General features: G+C 36.5%; 1 protein-coding gene across 1 annotated transcript in view; it reads right to left on the bottom strand.

Moving 5' to 3' along the window:
* FSIP1 (fibrous sheath interacting protein 1) overlaps window positions 1-27,294 on the bottom strand; it is a 172,823-nt gene that overhangs the window by 91,062 nt on the left and 54,467 nt on the right. Inside the window, exon 10 of the mRNA XM_081049822.1 lies at window positions 20,087-20,227. Within this exon, the coding sequence (XP_080905948.1) occupies window positions 20,087-20,227 (141 nt within the window). The remainder of the gene's footprint in view (window positions 1-20,086; window positions 20,228-27,294) is intronic.

Here is a 27,294-nt window from a genome sequence, read left to right on the forward strand (position 1 = left end):
TCCTTTAAAAAATGTTCTCTAGTACTTCCATTGGGAAGTATTTCAGTAGAGATGGAACGTGAAACGTCAGACTGTTGCCACTGGTACATGGGAGTATCTGATGCTGGTTAACCAAAAAGAAAATTTTTTAAAAATTTGCAACACTTCATTCATTAAATGAGCTGAGATAAATAACAATCCACATTAGAAAATTTATGCTCAAATAAAGATTATTGAGATATTCTAACTTCAGGAATCAAATACAAACTGAGCTGATATCAAGCTCAACAGCTACAAAGATGAAGTAATAAAGCCTTTTCTGTGGTCTCCCAAATTTGCTTTCTCTTTTCTCTCCCGATTTAAGGAAGGAAAAGGCTATAATAGCAGAATGGTAAAACAAGTTAAATGAAGTCCCACCATTTTAGATAGACATTGCGAATTATTCTAAAAAGATACAAATCGTTTCCTACTTCTTAATATACTCAAGAAGTGAAACTGGGAGCATTCTTTTCCAAGATTACACATGTGGTTTCAATAAGTCTTTTATTTCAATTTTTGTTTCTTGGCCATCATATTTTTAGATCATTTCTAACAACCCAGGACAGACTCACTTTAAAAAGATAGTTGGACACTTTACATAAGACCTTTTTCCTTCATCATTGTTAGATTCCCCTAGAAATTTACTAATGCCTATTTCTTCTACAACCCTAGACAACTAGAATGTTTCACTTTTTTTTAAGAATAAAACAATGTATCTATATAACACGTAAATCACTTTGTTCTTCTTTAAAACTGCCCTGTCCAGTATAGCAGACACTAGCCACGTGTGGCTACTGAGCAACTAAAATGTGACTCATCTGGATCAAGGTGCTATAAGTGTAAAACACACACTGATTTCAAAACTCAACATGAACATATAATATTTCATTAATAATCTTATATTTATTACATATTAAAACAATATTTGGGATATACTGAGTTAAACATAATTTCACCTGTTTCTTCTTACCTTTGGTAGGTGACTATTAGAAGACTTAAAGCCACAGATGTGGCTTGCATGGCATTCCTTTGGACAGTGCTGGTCTAGAATGTTAGCTCATCGTGTCAGGCTTCTTACTAGAACCATCACCATAACTGCAAATGGTGAGTCTGCACCGGTGGCCTTTTGCAGGAGGTTTGCTCCCTCTGCATTCTGAAAACGCCTGCCCCTGATTACTCACTTTCCTCAAAAATGGCTGTGTTTACTGGAAGTTCCTGTGCTACTTTAATCTGTGCACTCTGTGCTTCCTGGAATCAGTGTTCTTCCCTTTGATGTTTTGCTTTCTGTACCATACACACTTCAGCAATAAGGAGAGGTTCTAGTTTGTTCCCACTGGTAGAAGATGTAACTATCAGTTTGGGGTTGAAACTCACCTCCTACAACGCAGACATGTTGAAGTGCCACAGCAATTCCCCAGCAAAGTTTGTTAATTCCTTCATTCCCCCGGTGCACTAGCATGAAAAGTTTGTTAGCCATTTACCTGACCGGAAGTAGGCTACTGTATCCGTTAGGGTTGCTCCCATAAAAGAAACCAGATGACCTGCTTGACAGAACCAAGATCAGGTTGTTTTTCTTAAGAAATAGGTCAAAGGTAAGCAACACAAGGGGTGATGCAGTGGCTTCAGGATGGCTCACTGCCTCTATCTCTCTGTTCGGCCTTCATGGCCTCAAGATGCCACCTGAAGGTTCAAGCAATGTTTCTATGTTCCAACCAAGAAGAAGGGAAAGGATGAAGGGCAAAGGGCATATGTCAGCTGAGTCTTTCTCTTCCTCTTTTTATCAGGATATGCCTGCTTCTATCCCATTGGCCAGAAGTGGTTTACACGACAACCCCTAAATATAAAAAATCTGGAACAGTGAGTATTTATAGCAATTTATATAGCAATTTAGTATTTATAGTATTTATGGCTGTCCCAGAGTTTTATCAGTAAGAAAGAAGGGTAAATGGATTTGGGGTAGGTAATTGGTAATGTCTACCATAGCTATATTTTTTAAAACAAATGACGGCAATTCTTTTAGAGAGAGAAATGCCTGAGGAGATAAAGATTACAGAAAAAATTCAACATAATAGATACTCTTCATGGAGAGTACAAAATAGGGAGAAGACAAGCCTTGATTGAGAATGTAACATCTACTATGTGAATCATTTCGTTTTACCGAACTTCTACTTCTTTGAATAGTCCTTAGAGTAACTTTCAACATCATCTTTGTTGATAGTAGAAGTTTAATGAATACATCAATAAAAATTTTTCTAAAAGCGCAGTTCAGGTCCTAGTAAACAGCTGCTCAGAAAACTTCATCAGCCCGCCATAGCCTGCTATGAAATATGGCTCCATTCTACTTTTATGATTTTATTTCCTCTGTTTCCTTCCAGTCAACCTGGATAAAAGTAGACCCTCGGTCACATAAAGAGTTTTGTCCCAAGTCATTTGCAAAATCCCAAACCACTGTCACCAATCTGATCTAATATCAAATTCAGCAATCCACTCTAACATTTACCTGAAGCACTGGTGTTGTTTGCAATTATCTTTCCATTATCTTTGCAAATCTCAATCAGTAGAAGAGCATTTTTTTAATTTAAACAAAACAAAACAAAAATCAGAAACATAGCTCTTAATACCTCACAAGTGTTAAGGTCCGTGTGATGCTGAGTTGAGGCTGGGAGAGCTATGTGGGCTATGGGTGCTGGGCCGACAGCTAGGTGCACTCGCTAAGTGACTCACTCCCAAATAAGAGCCCTGAGAAACCCTGGTTCAGACTCTTGCTGCCGCAAAATTCAAGGATCTGAAATGTCATGTATTTTTGTTTCATTGGCACAAAGTCAAAACGTTGGATGATTAGTCTATAATTGTTACTGATCTTGCTTACTGTTCCCTAAAATAGACCAAGCTTTCCCATACCTGGCCCTTTTCCACAAAGAATCCTCTTTCTGTAACGCCCACCTCCATCTACACGAAGTGAAGCCCTCCTCATTCCCCAAGATTCAACTCAGATTTCACATTTTTCCACAAAGCCTTTCTGGATCTCTTCACTGTAATCCTTCTCCAATTTGAACAAATGTGGCACTTTCTTCACACTTCTTTCACATCGCTTGTTTCAGTCTGCCTTACATTATCGTATTTGTTTACTAGTTCTATCCTCTACCACCCGGTCAAAAGCTTGACTCTATACGCCATCTTTGAAAGAGAGTTTTATACATACTAAATACACAGAAATTTGTTTGCATTTAATTAAATCTGGATTTGCTTTTTTTCTATTTGACAGAACGATTTAAACTAATCTTGCCACATCATTGACTGCCATGGTTTTTCAAATCTGGCCATGAATTATTACCCTCGGAATAATAATTAGCTCATTGCTTTTCATTTGGAGATCCAGAGAAAACTATCACAAATATCAGAAGGGATGTCCTATGACTTTTTGAGCAGGGAAGATTGCCTACAAGTGTCTACAACAAGGCACTCACTATTCCACTATGCAGCCCATTGTCCCCCTCCCCCATAAATTTAGCAGCAGAATCCATTAACACAGTTTCTTGAGCTTCGGAAGAGAACGAACAGATTTCCTAAACCAAAAATTAGAACACAGGATTTTTGTGCCATTTCCAGGTGAGCTCCCTTTTAAAATAGAGCTTTAAGTGGCAAGACGTCTTCGAATAGCTGGGCCATTTCAATGGTTGCTGACCAGAGCAGCTGAAACCTGAGCTATCTTTGAAAATTAAAGCCATGTGATTATAACATCTACAGCTGCTTTTGATTCCGATATGAGCTTAATTTTTCTTCTAGAATCATCTCACAGACAAAAATAACAATTTGTTGCTAGTGGATAGTACACACACATAAAACTATAGAGAAAGATTTTTGGCTTCTATTAGATTGAACTATATAAAATTGTGAATACTCTATCATATTTGATCTGTGAAAAGAGCAATTACATATAGTTCAAACTAATACTTTTTAACTCTAGTATTTCATATTGTTTTAAAATTATAGTCTAGAACTTCTTGATTTGTAAAGATATCTATAATCCTTACACCAGTGAAAAATGTACCAGGCATTAAGAGAATAAATACACAAGCCACAGACTAAGAAAATTATTTGCAAAATATATATCTAATAATGGACTTCCATCCAAAATATACACAGAACTTTTAAAATTCAACAGTAAGAAAACAATCCAATTTAAAATGGGCAAAAGATCTGAAGATAAAATTCACAAATGGCAAATAAGCATATGAAAAGATACTCAACATCATATTCCATTAGGCAACTGCAAATTAAAACAATAATGAGATACCAATGCACAACTATTAAAATGGCTAAAATCCAAAACCCTGACAATAGCAAATGCTCACGAGGATGTGGGACAACAGAAACTCTCATTCCTTGGTGATGGGAATGTAATGGGATAGCCACTTTGGAAAACAGTTTGGCAATTTCTAACAAAGCTAAACACAGGTTACCACAGGATCCAAAAATCGCACTCCTAGGTATTTACCCAAGTAAGTTGAAAATTTATGTCCACACAAAAACCTGCACCCAAATATTTGTAGCAGCTTTATTCATAATTACCAAAACTTGGAAGCAACCAAGATGTACTTAGTAGATGAATCTGGTACATATCCACACAATGGAATATTTTTCATCAATAAGAAGAAATGAAATATTAAGATACATAAAGACATAAATAAATCTTAAATACATATTGCAAAGTGAAAGAAGCCAATCTAAAATTTCACATACTGTATTATTCCAATTGTATGACATTCTGAAAACTATGAAGACAGGAAAAGTAAAACTCTAGAAAACTACAGTAAAAAAAAAGAAAAAGAAAGAAAAGAAAACTACAGTGACAGTAAAAAAAAAAAAAAAATCAGTGGTTGCCAGGGATTCATGGGGAGGGAAAGAAGGATGAACAGGTAGAGCACAGGTGATTTTCAGGGCAATGAAACTATTACTCTGCCTGGCTCTGTAATTGTGGGTACATCTCATAAATTTGTCAAAACCCATAGAATGTACCACACAAAGAGCAAATCCTAATGTACACCATGGTCTTTAGTTAATAATAATGTATTAATATCGGTTCGTCAATTGTAACAAATGTACCACACTAATGCCAGGTGTTAATAAAAGGGGAAATTGTGGATCAGTGGTTCCTGGGAGTTAAGAAAGAATTAATAGGTAGAACACATGATTTTTAGAGAGTGAAATTATTCTGTGATACTGTAATGGTCGAAACATGACATTATGCGTTTGCTAAAATTACATACCTGTACAACACAAAGAGTGCACCCTAATGTAAAATATGGACATCAATTCATAATAACATATCAATATCGGTTCATTAGTTGTACCACATTAATGCAAGATGTTAATAATAGGGAAACTGGGAGTGGATAGATGAGAACGATATACTTTCTGTGATTTTTTTTCTGTAAACCTGAAACTGTTCTAAAAAATAAAGTCTATTAAAAATTTTTAATGTATTAGGGTATACATTTCTTTATGAAATCTGGTGTGTGTTCCAATTAAAACACTGTTCAATGTAAACAGTTCAAATAGTAAGAACTAACACTTTAAAAAGCTAAAGTAAGGAGAGGCAATAAGAAAGGCAGATAAACAGTTGGAAAAAAATCCATCTTCCTGGGGACCAAAAAACAGTGATGTATTCTTGCTAATGTAGATTATGTGTGATTATATTTTTCTTTCTTCTACCCTACAGTTCAGAGGCTGATGTGCTATTCTAGAACGGCTACATAACTTTTCTCTGGTTGATTTGAAAATATTGGTTTGTTCTCACTAGAGCGATGATACAAAGCTTTAGAAAAGCTACAGAAAAAAGAGGGGGAAATAAGTGTAAGTGCCAGGATCCTGTGCAGAGATCAAGAAAGGTCTAACTTCAAGAATTTCCACTCTCATTATATTTTCATTTCTGAGTTCTAAATGGTTCCATTTCAAGTCTTCCATTGCCATACTCTCAAAAGCCCCTTTCATTTCTTTAAATATATTAAACAGACTTATTTTACATTCTGAAATAGACTATTCCAAACTGCAGTCTGTGTGGAACTGATTCTATAGTGTGTTTTTTCTATTAACTCTTGCTTATGGTGGCTTATTTCCATATGTGTTGGTGGGGTTGGAGGGGAGTGTCTTCTTGTGAATTCATAGTCCTCAAACTTTATTTGTAGAAATTTTTTAAGGTCTACATTTAAATTGTGTTCTTCCATAGAGATTTCCCTTTCTTCTACCAAGAGCCAGGAGTACTGCCAACCTAAGACCACTTTCAACTAAACATTCAACTTGGGGTTTTGCAGGCCCTACAGGTAGTGTGAACTGAAACCCAAAACCTACCTTCATGCAGGCTTGCAGTTAGAAATTCTCATGGGAGACTTTTCACCTTCCACCCACAACCAAAGCAGATAGAAAGATACAAATACAGATAAATATATAGATATAAATGTCCATCACTCTGTCTTCAGAGCAGGATTTTCCTAGTTTATCCACAGAGGTTTTAACCATTTGGTGTGCCAACTCTGTGTGGGAGCTCTGATTTGACCTCTTCAGCTTCAGGCTCTGTCTCCTGAGTCCCCTACACATAGCGTGTTAAAACCCAGGTTTTAGGCAATTAGAGATCAACAGATAGATACGTTGGGAACAAATGCTGCCTCCAATGGGCACTTACCCCTCCTGATTCATATTATTTTGTCATCTCTGTCCTCCAAGGAATTCTTCTACTTTTTTTTGCCAGCTCAGCAATTAAAAATTACTTTAAAAAAAATTTTTTTTAATCCAGCATATATAGGTTTGCTCTACTAAGAGGAATTTCTCTAAACATCTAGTCTGCCATATAGAACTCTCCCACTCAAGAGACTTGGCACAGGGGACTGGCTGCAAGGCCATGTTTACTCCTATTTCTAATATGAAACTTTATATAATTCATAATCCAAGGCACGTTTTTCATTTTGTTTCAGCTTTTTCCAACTTCCTTCCATGGCCTGGAAACCCCACACTGGCCCCAGTTCCACACAATGAATCTGAGTTTGGTCCCTGGTCTCCCATGGATCACTTTGACCTCACGTCAGTCAAACCCCAGCTTCGGGTCTGCTAAATTTTGTGTTTCTATTGCATTTCTGCTCACAGAGTAATACATCCTGCTTTATTATTATGCTATGTCTTAAATTGTCTATATAGTTGGAACCACAGTAAGTATAAAGTCAATACATGACCTTAACCAAAAATCAACATCAAACCATTTTTTTAAATAGAATTTTCAGGTAGAATTTTATGGGCTTTTTGTTTCATTGTTGTATATATTTTCTCCTGAAACACTACCATCAAAGCTAGTGTGCCGAATTATGTTAATTAGACAGGATGTTAAGAATAAGAATTTAATATGTAAAGATAAACCCTGAGCCCAGTTAATCAGAGATGGAGGCCTCTGTAGTTCCCTATAATATAAATGAGCCAAAGAGCTGGAAACCAAAGCCCAGGGCAGAATCCAATGATATCAAGACATCACTATCTAGGAGGGGGAACACAGGCCCAAGAGACACAAGATGAAGGTAAAGAAGGGAGAGGACAGCCACATCTCGAAGACTGAGATGCAGGTTGCTCAGAACCATGGCCTCAACATCCGAGATCAGGAATGGGCCGACATTCGCGGCTCTTCAAAGTGTGATCTGCCGGGCATTGCCAGGCCTCAAACTGTTTGTGACCAGTCTGCTACGAGATACGGAGCTATGCCACAATGTAAATCAATCATGTCACTAAGCAAGCTTTTCTTGATCAATAAAGAATGAATGGATTTCTTTTCTGCTCAAAGTTCCTTAACCCCACCAGTAACCAATTCTCTGACCAGCTCCACTGAGATCACTGCATTAGATAATCCTTGCTTTGGCCAGAGGGAGCTTTACATGGTAACCAAAAGTAGATCTAGGATCTGTAGGTTAAAAAAAAAAAAAATGGCTATAGCTGGTTTAGAAAATAATGCAAGTATTAAAGACCACATTTGAACACTAATAACACCTCAATTGGGAAAAAATTGTTCAGGAATTTAATGTACTAAAATAATGATACTAAAAATGACCGTAAGTATTGAAAAAGAAATTAAATAGTATTACTAGCCAGCCCATGTTAACATCCAAATAATAGGCTTGAGTTCAACCTTTAAAACTTGTCGTAACTTTTACTTATGCATTCTAATGTTATATCGATAAATGCTACACTGGTTAAGTGTGTTTTATGTATGCGTATATAGTCTATTATAATTTTTCATAATATTTATTTCACTTTATATAATTGCATTTAATTATATCCTTCAATGGGATATTGATTGCTTACTTCCTGAACCTTGTAGCTGTACTTGATCCATGTAAACCACATCCATGGCACACGGCCTCAACCACTGAACTTTGAAAATCAATTCAGAAAGCAAACGGTAAGTTATGCTAAAACCTAACTAGCTTTATTATCTGTTTATAAAGCCTCTGCTCAACAATAAAGCTTTGAGAAAAAAAACAGGTAATGTTATAAATCAAAGCTGCCATCAAAATTTTCATTTTTAAGATAACTTGCATGATATACAACATATCATTCAGAAACCACATAATGCCTACATCTTCTCTAATAATATCAAGTCTGCAATATCTTAATATATGGGAAGAATCATAATCCAAAAGAAAATATCTTTAATACTTTTTTAAATGTTTTTATTAATAGGCAGAATGCAAGATTTCAAATCCAAAACGGATTTGAAACTGAAATTTATTTTATACAGGGATTAAAAATCATAGTTGAAACAAAATAAGTCAATGAAAAACATTCAATTAGTATCTTATTCCCAAAGCACTACAGCTAATTTTCTTCTCAATCTATACTATGCTATATTCAAATACATTATAGATGATAAATGTTAAAAAATTACTGGCTCATTTATTCATTCCAAAATAATTTCAGAACACCCATATGCCTGTAACTGCTATATGCTGTTTCTCAACCATTAAATGATATTATTCATTTGCAAGAAGTTTGGTCAAGATTTCTGCATCAAGTGATGTAGAAATATACATATAACTGCTTCTGAAAATTGTATGTGCTGCTTGTTTCAAAATGTGTTTCTTTACCTATGTTTATAAGAACAAATCTTTCAGGTTTGTTTAACTGTCAATGTACAAATTCCACTCTCAATATTTTACAACCAAATATTTTGCATCATTATTGCATATACATGTCATTACTTACAGAAGAAAAACAAAGGTTGTACACTCTATAAAAATACAAATTTTATGTGTCAGTGTTATCTTATAGATCTTCCTAAAAGATGTTACAAATGAAAAAAAGAAGATTAAGTAATTTCTACAGTTCTGGACAATGACACCAAAGAGAGAATATAACCACTTTTCCAACTCAGGTCTAAGTTAATATACAAATATTAAAGCACACTAGTTAATCTTCCAGTTTAACTACAAACATGTCAGGCTTGTTTGGAGTTCTGTTGAATTTGGAAAAGATGGATAAACAGTTGGTAACAGCTTAAAGGTTTTAGAATGTTTATGGGTAGCCCCAAATCTTAGCTGCAAATTAGCTGAACTATACAAGTATAACTTAAAAAGGTTGTATTTAATGAAAAGTTCACAGATTGAAGTGTCAAAAGAATTGGGGATTTGCCCAAGTCTATCACTAATTGTCAGTCTTTGAAAAGTTATTTAGCCATTCAAAACTGGTTTCTAACCCATGGAACTGGCCCGCGTGACGTCTAAGATCCCTTCAGCTTTCACATTCTATAATTCCGATTCTATGGCACATTTAACAATTGAAGGTAGACCCTCTATCCATTCACTAAGCAGAAGAAACCCTCCAGTCTTCTGCTTGGGGTCCATGTATTCTCATACTAGGTTAAATGGCAATAGCATGTCAAAATGAGAACAAGAACACAAGGCCTTATCATCTTTTGTGAACCACATTCTTATCCACAATGCTCAGCAACAAGGCTTAGAGTGCTAAACATTTTGATGCCATAATGATAATGCAGTTCACCAAACAAGGCCAAGCTCAGTGGTTTCCAGGAAACTGAAATGAGAAAGAATGCAGAAAGAAATAGTAGAGACTTCAAGTGATGCAAAAAATGAATGAAGTTCAAACTGAGAATCAACACGAGACACAATAAAGACCTAAAAAGTATGGTCAATGTATTTAGAATGATTGGAACCATGGAAAGCTTTTCCTAACAATACTAACAAAACATCTTTGAGAATATTTTATCATTAAAGGAATCAATGAGATGACAACAGATTGATGATTCTTTCTTGGAAAATACGAAAACTAAAATTGAAATCTTCTGATTTGTGAAAGCTAGCATTATTATTCAACATCATTAAAGGGATTGTACCTAATCCTAGAAATTAAAGATGTTCTTTATTAAAAAAAAAAAAAAATCCTTAGTCTTATATTCACAACGGAACACTCAATATCTCAGAAAAATTAGACTAAACATTAATTAGTGTTACTATTTATTTAACTTACTCAAAAAGTCCATCACTATATTAAAGGATTAAAAGTATATAAATAATAGAAACTGGAAAATAATAAAACTAAATTATTAACATATATTCTACTTCCCTTCAGATTTTTGTCAATACATATATATACACATATGCATTACACAGTTTTAGTTTACTTAAAATCTATCCAGAATTTTAGTTTTATATTTTATGTCACCCATTTCCAACTAAAAGTCCTTTATTGACAAATTCATATACTGTTATTTTTATTTCTTACCATGATATTAAATGGGTTAAGACTGTATAAATTATTAAGGTTGAGAGCATTTAAATTGTTTCTTGTTTGGTTTAGTTTGGTTTTCCTTGAGTGTTATTTCTTTGGAAATATTCCTAAAAGTGGAATATTATAGGTCAAAATGTTATAGCAACAGCTATAACATTGTTTATAGTTTTATAATAATTGATCAATTACTTTCACGGGGGAAAATAACCAATTTAAAAAGTCACTGATGTTTAAATATTGCTGTCTCCACCTCTACACCACTCCCACTACCATATAATTATGTCATATTTATCATTATTTTTCCTGGCCTGATGAGTACATAGTGGGTAAAGGGGGGTTGACTATGAATTTCAATCACTGGTAAGGTAGAACATTACTCCTTGTGATGACTCACTCTATTTTTCTAAATGCATAAAGGCCACTTATTGAGAAACAACAAATAATGATCTTTTGTATGCATCAATGCTTTCCATATTTTTAAACATTAATTCTGTTTATCAATGTAACACACATATATAATGGAAAGTTGGGTTATAGAGATAAGTATGAGAAATAATGTAACAATCACCCATAATGCCAACACACTTTTCCTTTTAAATAGTTTACGTTATAAAAAGTGAATTCCCCTTTTCACCTTCCTATCCAGCCTATCCCCACTAAAAACAATCACTGTTAGTATTTGGTATATATTGTTCCAGATTATTAATAAAAATGGAATCATACTGATCATTGTCTTTTGCAACAGGCTCTTTTTCCTAAATACTATATCACAGACATCTTTCCAAGATATATAGATCTATCTCATTCTTTTGATAACAGTATGGCACTCTATTATGTGTGTATATGTATATATGTATATATATATATACACATGTATACATGTATATATGTATATATATATATATATATATATATATAAATATATAATAAGTTATGAAACCATATTGAAGAAAGATAAAGTGGTCCCAGGTGATATCTGAGTATACACATTACATTTGTTTCTTTCTTATTTTAGTTATGGTCTCATAGGTACCACCAATTACCTTGACTCCTTGATTTTCCACTGCATTCACCCAACCTATCTCATCCCCACCTCAACTGACAATCCATTTTCTCCATTTTGGTGGACTGCTATCATTCAGAAATCATATTCTCTGGTCTGCAGGTGGCAGGCTAACTTATATATGACAATCTCATATTCTCCTAAAAAAGTCTTACTTCCAAAAGCAACTTTCAATAAGAGATTTTTTTAATTGTATATCTATTTTTTAAAGTTACACTGACATTCAATACTATTTTATATTAATTTCAGGTGTACAGCATAATGGTTAGACAGTCACATAATTTAGGCAGTGATTTCCCCTGGATCAGTCTAGCGCCCACCTGGCACTATGCATAGTTTTTGCAACATTATTGACTATATTCTCTATGCTGCACTTTACATCCCTGTGGCTATTTTGTAACTACCATTTTGTGTTTCTTAATTCCCTTCACCTTTTTCACCCAGTCTAAACGCCCTCCCTTTGGCAACCATCAGTTTGTTCTCTGCATCTATGAGTCTGTGCCTGTTTTCTTCGTTCGTTTATTTTGTTGTTTAGAAGACTTAAACCAATTAATGCTAAATATTTAGGAAGCACACAAATGGAGCTTTAGATACTATAAATAACATTTCTCACCAAAAGTAAGTATGCCAAGAACCACACACCAAAGCACAAGGTCATCTAGACCTACTCCTTTGATTTTAAAGTAACAAAACCAAGTCTCTAAGTGACTAAGTGACTTATTCAAGGTAACAGAGCTACTGACAATGCAGAAAAAAAGGACTCAAGTCTCCAGATTCCCAATCTGCGTAGTGCCTAGAGGTTTGTGAGGCTTTACAATGGGCTTTACAGAGCTTGAGACAGACACAGTATCTTCCCTCAAAAGCACACACAGTACAAATACGACTTATAGGATATTATGAAATACTAAGCAATTGAAACATAAAAACAGTACAGATCAACACACACCTGCCTTTATCAACCAGATACTAGTTCCTGAAAGTATTAACTATAAAACACCAAACTGTGAAATTATTTCTTATATGAGGGATTTCAAACATTTTGCCCATAAACATTACTGGTTGTAACAAACTTATCATACTTTTGTTATCAAAAAACAATATCGGGAGACGAAAAAAAATGGCGGCGTGAGGTGAGGCTCTGTAACGCTCCCCTGGAATTTACAACGAATGGGACAACAATAACTCCACAAAGGACTCCTTGCACAGCAGACAGGCAAGACGAAGAGGCCGACTACTGAATTCACCTCCAGGTGGGTGAATCGCGCGAGCGGGGGAGGAGGGAGAGGAGAAGTGCGGAGACGGAGCCGCGCGGGCGCAGGACACAGACCTAGCTCAGTGCTCGGAGCCCACTGCGCCCGGATCTTCCGCAACTGCGGGAGAGGGAAGGACTCGGACTGCTAGGGCTCCGCTTACGGCCCACAGGGCTGAGGGGGCAGCATACAAAACCGCTGAACACAACGCTCGCTCACGGCAGACCTCGGAGCAAAGACTGAGGGAAGAGGGCTGAAATCGGTGGTTTAAGCCCTCACTGCCTAGCGGAGAACGGAAGCCTTAGGCACGCCCCCTCCCTACCCTCCCAGAGCTCGCCCCGCCCCCACCTGCCCGGTGCTAGAAGCGATAAAGTAGCAGTGTCGGATCAAAGGACAGAATATTTGCTGCTCTGAGAACTGTGGACCGCAGACACAGATTCGCAGCTCAACTAGTTCCGGCAAAGGGGAGGGAGCTGTGGAAGCAGGACTGGCTGTGGTGGTGGTCGCCGCCATTGCTCTGGGCCACCTCTCACAACTCACCCCGCCCCTGGCCCCACCTATCTGGGCGGATCCCTGCAGGAGTAAACAGAACTGCTGAAACAAACGGGCTCTGAATCTGGTGCAGAAAGAGCTTTGGAACTCCAAAAGCTCTTCGCATACCTATCAACCTGTTGCAGAAGACACTCCTGTAGATGTCTAGGAAGAGAAATAGTAAATCAGTGATTGCCATGAATAACCAAGGCAACAAGATAGCTCAGAAAGAAAGTGAAAAGTCTCCAGAAAAGGAACTTAGAGATATGGACCTTTGTGATTTAAATGACAGAGAATTCAAGATCGCAATTCTGAAAAAACTGAACGAGATGCAAGAAAACACAGAAAGGCAGTTTAATGAACTCAGAAACACAATCAAAGAACACCATGAGCATTTTACAAAAGAGATTGAAATCTTGAAAAAGAACCAAATAGAATTTCTGGAGATTAAGAACTCAATAGAAGAAATTAACAATAAAATATCCAGCTTAGGTAGTAGAGTTGACCAGATGGAGGAAAGAATTAGTGACATCGAAGATAGGAACCTGGAATTTACACAGAGGGAAGAAGAAAGAGACTTGAGACTTAAAAGAAATGAAAGAACTCTACAAGAACTTTCTGACTCCATCAGAAAGAGCAATATAAGAATAATGGGCATACCAGAAGGAGAAGAAAGAGGGAAGGGAACAGAGAATATATTCAAACAAATCGTCGATGAGAACTTCCCAAACTTGTGGACAGAACTGGATCCTCGAATCCAAGAAGCAAATAGAACACCTAATTACCTCAATCCCAACAGGCCTTCACCAAGGCACATTGTATTGAAGCTGTCTAAAATCAATGATAAAGAAAGAATCCTCAAGGCAGCCAGGGAAAAGAAGACGGTAACTTACAAAGGAAAGCCCATTAGATTATCATCAGATTTTTCAGCAGAAACTCTACAAGCTAGGAGGGAATGGAACCAAATATTCAAACTATTGAAAGAGAGAAATCATGAGCCAAGAATAATATATCCAGCAAAGATCTCCTTTAGATATGAAGGAGGAATAAAGACCTTTCCAGACATACAGAAGCTGAGGGAATTTTCTAATACACGACCTGCACTACAAGAAATACTAAAGGAGGCTATTAGACCACCATCAACAGGGACAACTTGTGGCAACCGAAACATAAAAAGGGGGAGCGTAATGGCCTGAACTGGTATATGGGAATAGAGAAAGTAAGCGTACTGAAGAAACTGGAATACTCTAAATATCAAACTTTCTTTTATATAAACTCAAGGGTAACCACTCAAAAAACATCCAAATCTGAAATATATACTGTAATAAAAGAAGAAACAAGGGAAACATCATAGAATACCACCACACAGAAATAACAGACAACAACAAAAAGGCAAAGAAACAATGGAGACACAGCCTTACCAGAAAACTAAAGACAGAATGACAGGAAATCCTCACATATCAATAATCACCCTGAATGTAAATGGACTGAACTCACCAATAAAGAGACACAGAGTAGCAGATTGGATCAAAAAACTAAACCCAACCATATGCTGCCTACAAGAGACACATCTCAGCTACAAGGACAAGCATAGACTCAAAGTGAAAGGGTGGAAATTGACACTCCAAGCAAATGGTACCCAGAAAAAATCAGGTGTAGCCATAATGATTTCCGATGAAACAGACTTCAGGGTGAAAAAGATAACAAGAGACAAAGATGGACATTTCATAATAGTAAAGGGGACTATACAACAAGAAGACATAACAGTCATCAATATTTATGCCCCCAATCAGGGAGCACCGAAATATACCAAGCAACTACTAACAGAACTAAAGGGAGAAATTGACCAAAACACAATTATACTAGGGGACTTAAATACATCATTGACAGCTATGGATAGATCATCCAAACAGAAGATAAATAACGAAATCGCAGCCCTAAATGACACATTAGAGGAATTGGACATAATTGACATATATAGAGCACTTCATCCTAAAACATCAGACTATACATTCTTTTCTAGTGTACATGGAACATTCTCAAGGATAGACCATATATTGGGACACAAAATCAGCCTCAGCAAATTTAAGAAGATTGAAATCATACCAAGCATATTCTCTGATCACAAAGCTTTGAAATTGGATATCAACTGCAAAAAGAAAGCAGGAAAAAACACAAATACATGGAGATTAAACAACATACTTTTAAAGAACGACTGGGTCAAAGAAGAAATTAGAGGAGAGCTCAAAAGATACATAGAAACAAATGACAATGAAAATACATCCTACCAAAATTTTTGGGATGCCGCGAAAGCAGTTTTAAGAGGGAAATTTATATCATTACAGGCCCATCTCAAGAAACAAGAAAAATCCCAAATAAATAACCTCATGTTACACCTTAAAAAACTAGAAAAAGAAGAACAAGCGAAACCCAAGGTCAGCAGAAGAAAGGAAATAACAAAAATCAGAGCAGAACTAAATGAAATAGAGAACAAAAAGACAATAGAAAAAATTAATGTGACAAAAAGCTGGTTCTTTGAAAAGATTAACAAAATCGACAAACCCTTGGCTAGACTCACTAAGATAAAAAGAGAGAAGACACTAATTAACAAAATCAGAAATGAAAAAGGGGAAGTTATCACGGACACCACAGAAATACAAAGGATTATCCAAGAATACTATGAAGGACTATATGCCACCAAATTTAATAACTTAGAAGAAATGGACAAGTTCTTAGAAACATATAGCCTTCCAAGGCTGAATCATGAAGAACTGGAAAATCTTAACAGGCCGATCACCAGTAAGGAAATTGAATCAGTCATCAAAAACCTTCCCAAAATCAAAAGTCCTGGACCAGATGGCTTCACCAGTGAATTCTACCAAACCTTCAAAGAGGATCTAATACCAATCCTGCTCAAACTCTTCCAAAAAATTGAAGAAGAGTCAGTACTCCCTAACTCATTTTATGAGGCCAACATTACCCTGATACCAAAACCTGGTAAGGACAACACAAAAAAAGAAAACTACAGACCTATATCTCTGATGAATACAGATGCTAAAATCATAAACAAAATTCTAGCAAATCGAATACAACAATGCATTAAAAAGATTATTCATCACGACCAAGTGGGGTTCATCCCCGGGGCACAAGGATGGTTCAACATTCGCAAATCCATCAATGTGATACATCACATAAACAAAATAAAGGACAAAAATCATATGATTCTATCAATTGATGCAGAAAAAGCATTTGATAAGATACAACATCCATTTATGATTAAAATACTTACTAAAATTGGTATAGAAGGAAAATACCTCAACATAATAAAGGCCATATACGACAAGCCCTCAGCTAACCTCATAATTAATGGTGAAAAGCTGAAGCCCTTTGCTCTACGTTCAGGAACACGACAAGGTTGTCCCCTATCACCTCTGCTTTTCAACATAGTGTTGGAAGTCCTCGCCAGAGCTATCAGGCAAGAGAAAGAAATAAAAGGCATCCAAATTGGGAATGAAGAAGTTAAATTGTCACTCTTTGCAGATGACATGATGCTATACATAGAAAACCCTAAAGACTCCACCAAAAAGCTATTAGAAACAATCAATGAATATAGTAAAGTTGCTGGCTACAAAATCAACGTACAAAAGTCCATTGCTTTCCTATATACCAACAACGAAATCTCAGAAAAAGAGATAGAAAAAACAATTCCTTTTGCAATTGCAGCAAAAAGAATAAAATACCTAGGAATAAACTTAACCAAGGATGTGAAGGACCTATATGCTGAAAACTATAAGACATTTTTGAAAGAAATTGAAGAAGACACAAAGAAATGGAAAGACATTCCGTGCTCATGGATTGGAAGAATCAACATAGTTAAAATGGCCATATTACCCAAAGCCATATACAGATTTAATGCAATCCCCATTAAAATCCCAATGGCATTTTTTAAAGAAATAGAACAAAAAATCATCAGATTTGTTTGGAACCACAAAAGACCCCGAATAGCCAAAGCAATATTAAAAAAAAAGAACAATACTGGAGGTATCACACTCCCTGATTTTTCCTTGTACTACAGGGCTACAATAATCAAAACAGCTTGGTATTGGCGAAAAAACAGACACATAGACCAATGGAATAGAATTGAGAACCCAGAAATAAAACCACATAAATATGGACAGATAATTTTTGACAAAGAAGCTAAAAACATACAATGGACGAAAGACAGCCTCTTCAATAAATGGTGCTGGCAGAATTGGATAGCTACGTGCAAAAGAATGAAACTGGACTGCTATCTGTCACCATGTACCAAAATTAATTCAAAATGGATCAAAGACTTAAGCATAAGACCTGACACAATAAACTGCATTGAAGAAAACATAGGTACTAAACTTATGGACCTTGGGTTCAAAGAGCATTTTATGAATTTGACTCCAAAGGCAATGGAAGTAAAAACTAAAATAAACAAATGGGATTATATGAAACTGAAAAGCTTCTGCACAGCAAAAGAAACTATTGACAAAATAATGAGGCAACCAACTGAATGGGAGAAGATTTTCGCAAACAGTTCCTCTGATAAGGGGCTAATATCCAAAATATACAAGGAACTCATGACACTCAACAACAAAAAAACAAACAACCCAATTGAAAAATGGACAGAGGACCTGAAGAGACATTTCTCCAAAGAGGATATACAAATGGCAAATAGACATATGAAAAAATGCTCAACATCGCTAATCATCAGAGAAATGCAAATGAAAACCACAATGAGATATCACCTCACCCCAGTCAGAATGGCTTTCATCAACAAAACAAATAGTAACAAGTGTTGGAGAGGCTGTGGAGAAAAAGGAACTCTCATACACTGTTGGTGGGAATGCAGACTGGTGCAGCCGCTATGGAAGGCAGTGTGGAGGTTCCTCAAGAAATTACGAATAGAATTACCATATGACCCAGCAATCGCTCTCCTGGGTATCTACCCCAAAAATATAAAAGCATTTCTCTATAGTGACACGTGTACGCCAATGTTCATTGCAGCTTTGTTTACGGTGGCCAAGACATGGAAACAACCAAAATGTCCTTCGATAGATGAATGGATAAAGAAGTTGTGGTACATATACACAATGGAATACTATTCGGCGTTAAGGAAAGATGATATAGGAACATTTGTGACAACATGGATGGATCTCGAGAGAATAATGCTAAGTGAAACAAGTCAGACAGAAAAAGCAGAGAACCCTATGATTTCACTGATATGTGGTATATAAACCAAAAAGAACAAGACAAACAAATGAGAAACAAAAACTCATAGACACAGACAATAATTTAGTGGTTACCAGAGTGTAAGGGGGTGGGGGGTGGGTGATGAGGGTAAAGGGGATCAAATATATGGTGATGGAAGGAGAACTGACTCTGGGTGGTGAACACACAATGGGATTTATAGATGATGTAATACAGAATTGTACACCTGAAATCTATGTAAATTTACTAACAATTGTCACCCCCATAAAATTAATTAAAAAAAAAAAAAAAAAACAATATCAATCATGAAAAGGAAAAATAAATAAGTACCAGAAAGGCAGTATAGCTCAGTTGTTAAAAGCTAACTATTTGAACCCTATCTCTTCCACTTTCTAGCTATATAACCTTAAGGCAATTACTCAACCTCTCTGTGCCTCCTCATCTATAAAATGAGGATAGTAGTGTTTACCTCTTAGATTGGTTATAAAGATTAAATGAGCTAATAAATTGTAATGTAGCTGGACCAGTACCTGGCACATAGTAGGTATACAATAATTGCTCTTTTCAACTTATGTATTATTCTTTTCTACTTAAATACCAACCAACTCTTGATATTTATTATATCTCTTTAAGTCTAGCCAACCTTCATATGACACTGGAATAAAACGTGAGACTTTAATTTTTTGAATCAAAAAATTAAATAATGATGGAGACATGGTAGAAAAGAACAGATACATGTCCAAGGCATAGGACAAATGATTAGAAATCAGGAAAACTGAATTATGGAGAATGATAGGCTTTGCCTAACTTGCATTGGTAGGTGCAGGGTGAAAAGTGCCACCAGTGTTCAAAATCAGTCATACCATCAAGTTTGAAATGCCCCATCACCACCACCAGATCTATTGACCAAAAGTCCCTTTCCACTTCCTAACCATTCCTACTTCTTCTCCATTCAATAGACTCAAGAAGAAAAAAATCCCTCAGAAAATAAAAATAGAGGTCTCCCTGAATATAATTCCCATGAAAAGTAAGTAAAAATGAATTATAAAGAGAATTATAAATGCACAATGCATTTATTCCCTTTATATCCATTGCCTGACTCTCATTAGGTAGATATGGCAACAAAAGAGACATACTGGTTAAAAGTTCATGAGGCATGAAGATCACCCAAGACAACAGGATTAAATTTTTAAAAAAGACTTACCATATTTTCCTTCATCTTTCTCAGCTTTTCATCTATCTCTCTCAGTCGATTTTGCTGATCCCGTTCCTCTTTGGTGTTCCGAAGTACCTTTTCTCCCGGAGTTTTTTCCATATTTCTATCACCACTATTAAGGTCAGGCATCTAATTTAGAAAAAAAAAAATGCATGCACAGACTGAAAATGTACCATCACAGGCTGCTCTAAAGGAACTGAGTCTTGAAGGTTGACTTTGTTTCTCAAACAATACTTGTTCCCTTAAAAATTATATTTATAATTCTCTAAACTCTTCCTATTTTAGAAGCGAAATGTCCAATTGTACATAAAACATGGCGGGAAATAAACTCAATCATATGGAAAGCAGGAAGTTAGAGTGAAAGAACAGTGGCCTGGGCTCTAGTGTACTTATCAGCTTAAAGTGTACTTAAAATCTAGGCCAAATCACACTTTCTCTGGACTTCAAGTTCATCATATACAAATAATAATAATAAAACCTCCTTCCCTTCCATGTTATGAAAGCTCTGTAACAGTGAAAAAAGGACTGAACTTGGCGAGTCAAGAGTTTTGAATTCTGGCTCTCTCTGGTTCCGAAGATGACCTTAGGGAAATCAATTAACTTCTCTGAGCTTCAGTTTCATCATCTTCAAAATGATAATAATAATAATAAAATAATAGCTCACCTAAATGTCATCACAGTATAGTAAGCATATAACAAATCTTAGTGCCTAGCAAATGTGAGATGAATATGTCCTTTGAATATTATTTAATGAAAGTATTTTATATTACCAGCAATATTTGAATTCACAGAACCCTATTCTCCCAAAGTTAATATTATTTCTAGGTGATACAAATGAGTATTCCTTGACAGTAAGCCAGTCTTATAGCTATAACCAAACTTCCTATATTTTCCCCCAGGGATCTCCTACCCTGTGTTGCCATGTAGGTGACTGGCCTTGATGACATTTTTGAAGTTGCTCAAGGCACAATCCTCCCACATCCTTATTCCTTATATACATTTGGTCATCAAGAATAGTCACCATTTACTTTCTAATACCTCTTTAATCATGGCCCTTCTGTCTCGCTCACTTGAATCTGTAGTTTTCAAACCCCAGTGTGCTGTGGACTTACCTGCAGAGCCTGGGAAAACACTCAAAGGGCCACCTCCACCCCAGAGATTCTGATTCAGTAGGGCAGGACCAAGGACTAACAAACTGAAGCACTACTACTTGAGAATCTGAGGACTGCCGACTTGAGCCACTACTTGAGCCTCTTAACTGGGCTTGGTGTGACCCATCTCCCCATCCATTCCACCCTTTGCAGAGAAGATGCAGAGCAAGGTGCAGAGTCCTCACTGTTTTGTGGCCTGGCCCTGCCTATCTCATCTCCCATTGCTTGCATCTCAGACCCAAAGCCTCAGCAATATTCTCTACAGCTAGTTCTCCCCCACCCCAGGCCTCCCTCCAACTCATCATGGAGACTCCTACTCTTTTTGAGCCCAGCACAAACATATTTCCACTATAAATTATTCCCTGACATAGCCAGGAAGGGCAATTATTCTCTCCAGCATTCCACATGTTCCTTGTACTTACCACACTGTCACTGCCCAGACAGGGACCATGGCTGGTCCGACTCTGTAGCTCAACACAAACTATAATCCTGAAATTATATTAGCACTGGTACCTGGTGAAGGCCTGCTTCCTGGTTCCTAGATGGCCATCTTCCTGCTGTGTCCTCACACAACAGAAGGGAGAGGGAGCTCTGTGGGTCTTTTTTATAAGGGCACTAATCCCATTCATGAAGGCTCCACCCTCATGATCTAATCACCTCCCAAAGGCTCACCTCAAATACCATCACATTTTGGATTAGATTTCAATATATGAATTTTGGGGGAACACAAACATTCAGTCTATAGCCCATAGCGATCTGAAAAATTTCCAAAATAGATTTCATTTATAAACAAAAATCATTTGTTCAAAAGGAAAAAAAGGACATCATTTTAATAATCTACAACTATGATTTTTTATTTACTCTTTGGGTAGTCAAAGAAAAGAGGCAGAAAGAAAAAAGTTTGTAAATCAGACTTCATCAATGTTTTCAAATTTTGCTTATCCACAGCCACCACTAATAGACAAGCCACAGACTGAGAGAAACGTATCATAACACATAAGTCTTTTTTTTTTTTTAGTTAATTTTATTGGGGTGACAACTGTTAGTAAATTTACATAGATTTCAGGTGTACAATTCTGTATTACATCGTCTATAAATCCCATTGTGTGTTCACCACCCAGAGTCAGTTCTCCTTCCATCACCATATATTTGATCCCCCTTACCCTCATCACCCACCACCCACCCCCTTACCCTCTGGTAACCACTAAATTATTGTCTGATAACACATAAGTCTGACAAAAGATTTGAATCCAGTGTATGTAAGGAATTAACACAATTTAATAAAACAAACAAGACTAAATAATCAAAAGACAACCCAATCCTAAAACTTGAACAGCTGCTTCGTAAAAGAAGCCGTCTGAGTGACAAATAAGCACATACAAAAGTCCGCAACATCATTAAGTCATCAGGGAAAAGCAAATTAAAATCATAGTGAGATATCACTACACAGCCACTAGAATGGCCCCGATGAAAAAGTCTGTTACCACAAATTTTGGAAAAGTGTGGAACAAGTGGAACTCTCTTAGGTTGCTGGGAAGTATATAATAGTACAACCACTGTGGAAAACTGGCAGTTTCTTAAAAGGTTAAACATTTGTCTATTCTATGACGCAGCAATTCCACTCCTAAGAATCTATCCAAGAAAAATGAAAACGTATGACTTAAAAGTTTACACATGAATATTCATAGCAGCTTTATGCTATGTAGCCAAATGCCCATCAACATGAGAATGAGAAACTGGTGAGCACCTGACACAAACGGGCACAATCAGACATTGCTTGACCTTTGTCTTGTAGTTAGGTTTAGTCAGTGGGGGTGAGGAGTATTAAGAGATTGAAGGGCAGGAGGAGAGAGTTCGGGGTATTTTCTCCTTCCCCTCCCTGCTTTGGCATTATGGTTTTGGCAGTGATGTATCCCTGAGGTGCCCATCAGGAAGGTTTTCTGAGATTCATCTGCATATTCACGCTCAAAGACAGAGGCCACACTTGGAGTCAGTCTACTCAGAAGGATTTAGGACAGGAACCACAGCAAGGCAGTGTCAGGTATCTCTCTTCAGTAGGAGTTTTTGCTGCAACCCATGTCATCACAGTACAGGTACAAGGGGCAAGGAAACTACCCTGGCTAAAAGCTTCATATCCCATAGGAGCATCATTGCTTGAAATGACCCCATAGGTACAGCACCCAAGATCCCAGCAAGGGCCATGCCCAGCTACAAGAATCAATGCACTTAGGGGAGCCCAAAGTATGGTTTCCCCATCAGGTCTTTATAATTCTCCCAATGCAGGATCATTTTTAGCATATATGTGGTTGCCTCCTAACATTGTTGAAATTCCAACTTTCATCAGATTGTCGGGGAAAAAGTTAGGAAATTAACTACAGCTCCAATTCTCATGTTGAAAGGGGAAGGGTTTGTTAATCCTTTGCTCAGGCCCCCAATGATTACAACTTTGGATGGCCAATTCTTTGATCACGGCTCTAGATCTCCCTAAGCTCCAATACACTTTTTCTTCCCCCTACCCTCTGTTGCTAGTCCCTGGGTGTCCCAACACCCCTTACTGGATCCTATCTATAAGTAGTTCCTTCATTTAATTATATTCAAAATCCAAGTTGGGTGTTTTTTTCTGTTTCTTTCCCAGAACTCTAACTAGTATACTATATATGAATATGTGTATGTATCAATGTATGTATGTATGTATGTATGTATTATGCATGTGTGTATGTACAAGGTGTGATCAAACAATATAGGGAATGTTTAAGTTTAAAAGGATTTTTTACAGTAAAAGACACATTGCCATTAATCCCCCTCAAAATACTCCCTTTTACTTTAAACACATTTATCCCATCGTTCTTGCCATTTTCTGAAGCAGTTCTGGAAGTCCTCTTTTGTGAGTGTCTTTAGTTGTGCTGTCGTGGCTGCCTCCACATCCTGAGTCATTTTGACTTTGGGGAAGAGTTAGAAGTCACACAGTACCAGATCCAGTGAATAAGTAGATGAGGACACACCATAATGTTTTTATTTGACAGAAATTGCCATATACCAGAAACAATGTGTGACACGAAGCATTGTCATGACGGAGGATGATTTATGCCACACTTTAACACACACATATTCTCTCAACCATAGCTCACACCCAACTGACTGCACCGAACAAGATGATGAAACACGAACAAGATGAAACGTGTCACACACTGTCACTAAGGTTGGATGTGCTGCTTCCTGTATTGAAGATCCCTGCCTTCCGTTGGATGGCACTCAGCAGCAACATTCACCATGTTTCGATCACAACAGAAATGTCACACATCGCTTCTGGTACAGTAATTTCTGTCAAAAACATTATGGTGTGTCCTCATTCACCTTATTCACCAGATCTGGCATTATGAGACTTCTGGCTCTTCCCCAAAGTCAAAATGACCATGAAAGGTTAAAGATTTTGAATCAATTCAGGACATCGAGGCAGCCAGGACAGCACAATTAATGACACTCCTGAAAGAGGACTGCCAGAACTGCCAGAACTGCTTCAGAAAGTGATAAGAAAGATGGGATAAGTGTTCAAAGCAAGAGGGAGTATTTTGAGGGGGATTAATGGCAACGTGCCTTTTACTGTAATAAATTTTTTTATTTAAACATTCATCGCATTGTCTGATTACGTCTCGTATGTATGCATGCCTGTATGTATGTACGTATGTGTGTATGCATTTACAGAGTAGACTGGAAGAAAATTTAATCTTAATTATTTTATCTCACTTTTATTAAATGTTTTTGTATTTCCTGAATTTTCTATAATAAACATGTATTAATTTCATAAGCAGAAAAAGTCAATTATTTATTTTAAAGAAAACAAAAAGATGATTATTCTACCAAGACTATTTTTATTCTGCTGTGACAATGTGACTCTCTATATCCAAGAGGTACTGGCCTGAAGGTTAGATTTTAACCCCAGTTCTACTGGTGTAACAAGCTGTGTACTTTTGAGCAAGTCACTTTCTCTTTTGGGGTCTCAATTTCTTCTAATAAAGTTTCCTCAAACTCTAATAGCTTATGAGTCTGTAATTCTCTATAGTTAGACCTAAGGATATGTAACATTTTTCCTCAGTCATAGTCTCTGATAGCGTAACATACAGTTCAAACATCTGAAGGATAGCATGTAACGATAGCAGAGGCTAAGAGGAAGCAAGAAAAGTAGTCATTGATTCCGGCCAAAATTGCCTGGTGACATATTTAAGAACCTCTGTGGTGCCAGGAAAGGTTCTATTTGTCCCATCAGCATACCAACCAGTACTATCTGTTTTCACGATCAACAGCAGATAACCTGGATTCCTATGATAGAAATGTTTGAGCAGACTCTCTGACCATCCATATTGTTTCACTGTTTCCGAATCATATAGAAATGTTTTTATTCAGTAAAAGTAAAATTCAGTTAAGTAAAAGCTCTCATGATATGCACAGAATATCTAAGGAGCCACAAAAAGAGAACTGTGCCTGAGGTCAATAGATGTTTGCTGATTTGACTAATTGATTGCCAAGGGATTCTAAGTTCATCCTTAGAAAAATATCTGTAGCGTTGACTGAGCCAACAGGGGTCTTTGAAGTAAAGTAAACTCATTCCCAAAAGCCAAATGCAGAGGAAATTACTCACATATATTCATAAGTTATTTGATATGTAAGTAAGACATGAGTTAAGGGCAAGAAAAACACAAACCTGCCTAAATAAAGCCAGCCTGCCCTGTGTTTTCAAGCTAATGCTATACTTTTCCAAAGGCTACTCCTATTTCCTATCACCAGATGGATCATTTGGTTGGCAGTACTAAAAATAGGGGGGGAAATCTTTCAGCCAGATTGTTTTTATCATCTTGGCATAGTGCCATGAAATGAAAGAAACCTTGACTACACAGGAGGTTTAACATAGGGAGGGGAAAAAGAAGTATAAATACAAACTCCAACGTAATCTGCAAAACACAAGTGGCAAGAATTCCCCAGATTTAATTGGGAATGATTGATAGGTTAACATAAGAAGCAAGAACCTCTAAAGTAACTTCTTGTTTATTACTCAGTCCAGATTTCCATGCTATTACGAGTGGCATACTTCTGTAATTTTGGGAAATGAACAGATGGTCAATAAGATTTCTGTGTTTGTGACTAGCATACATAAAAAATCCTAGATTCCTGTCTTCAATCTGTATATTGAGTAATTTGAAGTCAACTGGCCGGCATGGCCATTATTAGAACTCTGCAAATCCCTGAACTCAACAATAAAACATCTTTCTAGATTACATGTCAAACAATGTTTTATATTTCCTCACTTTTAGCTAATGTTGAAACAGGAAAAGGCAAAAAAAAACAATTAATTGTTGCTGTCAGCAATAGTATATACGCTCTTGGCAAAAAAAGAGATAAATACAACTACAATTTTCCTCAAAGTTTGTTGATATTTTTTGTTAGTCTTACCAAATTGTGCACAAGTGAATCAGTATTTTAAGAGCAAGAAAAATAAATCAAATTAAGGAGGACCTTTATATTCAATAAAACGACTTACTTTGAGAACAAAGAAATACCTCTTGTCGATGAGAGCCATTTCTGAAGACCATCTCCCAATGAGAAAAGAAAAAAATCTAACCATGAACTGAAATTCTAGGTTTAGTAAGACTGACTGCATGAGAGATGAATAAATTACAGTTTTTGCAAAGCCAAACTGAACAGAATTTATTATTGAATCCAGTTGGTAAGGATTTAAGAAACTGAATGCTTACATAATTCCTATATCTTAGATGTTTCTGGAGAAAGCTGGAATTTAATACAGCTGCAAATAAGAACTATAGTACTAAATTATGGAACCTTACTCAATTTTATGGTGGGATTTACAATACATGGAAAGAACTAATTGATTTGTTGGAGAGTTAGGAGATGGGTACAGAAAGGTATGCACAGTTAAACCACAGACCTTAAGAAAAAAAATGCTTCAATTAGTTCTCTTTGCTAAGATGAAATGAAAATAAAAAACAGATGTAAAAACTACAACCACATGATATTACTCACGTGACAGCAATA

Source organism: Rhinolophus hipposideros, assembly GCF_964194185.1.
Source record: "Rhinolophus hipposideros genome assembly, chromosome: 5".
NCBI classification, from domain to species: Eukaryota; Metazoa; Chordata; class Mammalia; order Chiroptera; family Rhinolophidae; genus Rhinolophus; species Rhinolophus hipposideros.